Raw genomic sequence first — 3,645 nt, forward strand, 5'->3', positions numbered from 1 at the left:
CGTGTAGCAAAGTGAGAATTCTTCAGACCTGATGGATTCGAGATTATTTTGACAAAAGTGGCCCATTTTGGATATATACCATCGGCTAGATAATAGCCTTTGGTATATTGGTGGCCATTGATCTCATAGTTGCATGGTGGAGCATGCCCTTCCACTAGTTTGCTGAACACCGGAGACCGCTGCAACACGTTGATGTCATTGTGTGATCCCGCCATGCCAAAGAAAGAATGCCAAATCCACAGGTCATAATCTGCCACAGCTTCAAGCACCACACTGCAATATCCATGACGCCCTTTGTATATACCTTGCCAAGCAAACGGGCAGTTCTTCCATGCCCAGTGCATGCAATCGATGCTTCCAAGCATTCCAGGAAATCCTCCGGCAGCATTTTGTGCCATGATCCTTGCGGTCTCTTCCTCGGTTGGCCCTCTCAAGTAGTATTTGCCAAACTTTCCCACCACAGCTCGGCAAAACTTGTACATGCACTCAATGGCGGTAGACTCACTCATGCGAAGGTAGTCGTCCCGTGTATCGGCAGGTGCTCCGTATGCAAGCATCCTCATGGCGGCGGTGCACTTCGAATGGATGAGAACCCGAGAACGCCTACGGCGTCGAGCTTGAGCTTGAAGTAGGGGTCGAACTCTCGAACGCCGTGGAGGATATTCATGAACAGGCCCTTGCTCATCCTGTACCGGCGCCGAAAATTGTTGGCATGTGTTGCCCCGTCGGCGAAGTAGTCGTTGTGCAGCATGGCATGCCCCTCCATCCACTGCCGGGGCTTCGACTTCCTTCTTCCCGGCCTTGATCCTCCGTGGCGCGGCCTCTTCCTCTTCTCCGCCTCGGCGTCAAGCATGTCCTGGAGGGACGCGATGATCAGCAAATGCTCCCGCAGGTCGTCGTCGAACGCTTGCTCGTCCTCCGGCGGCAGGGCAACCATCTCATCGTCGCTGTCCATGGCTAAAGCAAAATCAATGGTTAAAATTGCGCCGAGGCGGACGACGCAACAAACAGCGACCAATCGCGCCTACACGGCAAGTCGTCGAGCACCTTACGTGCGCGGAGGTGGGGCGGATTTGACGGCGCGTTACGGGAGGCGCCGGCGACGCGGCGGCGGCGGCACGACCGGCGGGAGCCCCGGCCGCGACAACGGTGCTGACTCGCAGACACGGATCGACGCCCAAACGGCCGGGAAATCCAGCGGCGGCGGTGGGGTGGGAGGCGCGGGAAGGAAGGAGCGACGAGAAAAGAGGCGCGAACCAACGGTTTATGCAAATAGTCGCCGACATGTGGGAGCCCGCCTCGCTTTCGTTGTGTCCGGCGTCCCCGGAGCGTCCCCCGTGGGACGGGGACGGGCTCGGGGCGCCGGACACCGTATCGGGGCGCGCCGGACAAAAATGGGCTTTGGGGGACGCGGCTGGAACGCTTTTTTTGTCCGGCGCGCCCCAAATCGCTTTGGGGGACGGTTTGGGGGACGCGACTGGAGATGCTCTTACTTCGGTGGTCTTCCGTTTACTATTGTATGATGGTTGTTGAGGTAAGTTGGTACACACATGTTCATACATATTTATCGCTCGCGTTTTTTCCACTTTGGGGGGGAAAGGTGAAGTGCTACCATGACCGTAAGCATGGATCAGTTACTTCTCTTAAAAGGTGCTGGAAGTGTAGAAGACCCGGCCCTCTCAGAGCTGGGTTTATATTATCTCACTTTTTTTTCTTATTAAGTCACTGATTTTTGGGATCGTGTTCTACTGACCCGTCGTACAGCTTTGTTGCTCTGTTTCGTTTGGGTGGAGATGAACTTCAGGGTAAGATGAACATGAAAACCTAGGGATTCGCCGGTGGAGTAGAAATCCCGCTCCCTCCACCTTGACACAACAACCCCTCCTCATGTGTCCTCTCTGTTAAAAATATAGCATAGGTTGGTACCAATATAATTCCGAATTTACGTGACAACTTAGATGATGATACAGACAAATCTAGTACCCCAAGGTCCAGTGTTAATGTGACAGCCTTGCTCCAAGGTCCAGTATTCCCTACTATCCACCAGTAATCCAGTATGACTCCACAGTATGACTGTATGAGGCAGCCATCCAAAAAATCAGACAAGGAATTCGGTTAAAACACTCACAGTGGGAGCGTTGATCAAGCTTAATTCAGAGTGACTAAGCAGATCATCGCCATGCCGAGCTAGCTGGACGAATCAAAATCATTAATTGATCGCCAACTACTAACAGTGTGATTAACATACGTACAACACCCATGCATACAATAGCATATCGACGCAGCTGTAGAGTGCCATTTTGATGTATATATAGGCATCCAGAGACCCTTCGGTTCATCAACTCCAGCATCACTACCAGTTCAACTGATTATTCTCTGCACACACACAGAGCCAGCAGGATGGGTGGCAAGGTGCTTCTGATCAGTGCTGTCTTGGTGGGTCTTGTTTCACTGAGCTCATGCAGGAGCCTGGGGGAGTTGAATGAACACAAGACCTACTCTTCTGGGCCCCACTGTATATTTTTAACCCCATACAGTCTGTGTTGCATTGTTATTACCACTAGAACTTCATAGCTAATGCATATATAAAAGAATTTCATGTTGGGTAAAGACAGCGTCCTTTCTAAACAACTAGCTTTCAGAACTATGCAAAGCAACTTGATTCATCTGTTGATTACTCGAAAGCATGTTCGGTGCTGCACTGTTTATTACTTCATAGTTCATATAGTAGTACTGCCCTGCATCTATTGATAACTCATAAGCATGCCGTTTAGTTGAGTCAAATTTCCATTACCATCCGAACACACCAGGCCATATCATGCCATCGCGATAGCTGCAATAATATTTCACGGTACTAATAGTTGCAATTCTGTATGTCATACCAGATGGGGGCTCCCCAACTCCCACACATGGGTCAGGAGGAGGCTATAAACCAACACCAATGCCGACACCAACTTACGGCACTACACCGACGCCAACTTACGGCGCTACACCAACACCATCTTATGGAACTACACCGAGCACCCCAAGTACACCTTCCCATGATGCCCCTGAAATTCCCAAGAATCATGAAATCATTGGATCCTGCGAGTAAGAGCTAGAACGAGTACATACCATAAGCATCAACATCACAAAGCAATGGTATTAAAATTCTTTCGTTTACCTGAAATGCAGCTACTGGAAGGGCCACCCAGATACCATAATTGCAGCTATTGGCTCGCTGGGCAACATCGGCCAGACATTTGGTGCTGCATGCAGTGTGATCGTTGGCAAGAAACTGGGAAATCTGCATGATGCACTCTCAAACACAAGAGCTGATGGTATTGGTGCCCTGATACGTGAGGGAGCGGCTGCATACCTCAACTCCATTGTGAACAAGAAATTTCCTTTTACCACCCAGCAGGTGAAGGACTGCATCCTCGTTGCCGTGACCTCTGATGGTGTTGCTTCTGCCCAGGCTGGGGTCTTCAAGAAGGCAAATGAATCCCACTACAAGTTTTAGTCCTGCTTCACTGGTAGAAAAACAGGCTTCCGGGAAGCCCCATAAGTCGCGAAGGTAAATGAACCGCGACTAATGGGGTCTTTAGTCGCGGTTCGTGTGGCGAACCGCGACCAAAGGCCTGGGCCCAGGGCGCACGGTGGCCA

The 3,645-nt window shown here is 50.9% G+C and overlaps 1 protein-coding gene across 1 annotated transcript; it reads left to right on the plus strand.

Annotated features, from left to right (window-relative positions):
* Positions 1-2,400: 2,400 nt before the first annotated feature.
* On the plus strand, positions 2,401-3,502 carry LOC124653567 (protodermal factor 1-like). Its single transcript, XM_047192629.1, has 3 exons — positions 2,401-2,515; positions 2,886-3,090; positions 3,175-3,502. Exons 1-3 carry the CDS (start codon positions 2,401-2,403, stop codon positions 3,500-3,502), a joined length of 648 nt encoding a protein of 215 aa, XP_047048585.1.
* Positions 3,503-3,645: the final 143 nt, after the last annotated feature.

This window comes from Lolium rigidum, chromosome 1, assembly GCF_022539505.1.
Source record: "Lolium rigidum isolate FL_2022 chromosome 1, APGP_CSIRO_Lrig_0.1, whole genome shotgun sequence".
Taxonomy (NCBI): Eukaryota; Viridiplantae; Streptophyta; class Magnoliopsida; order Poales; family Poaceae; genus Lolium; species Lolium rigidum.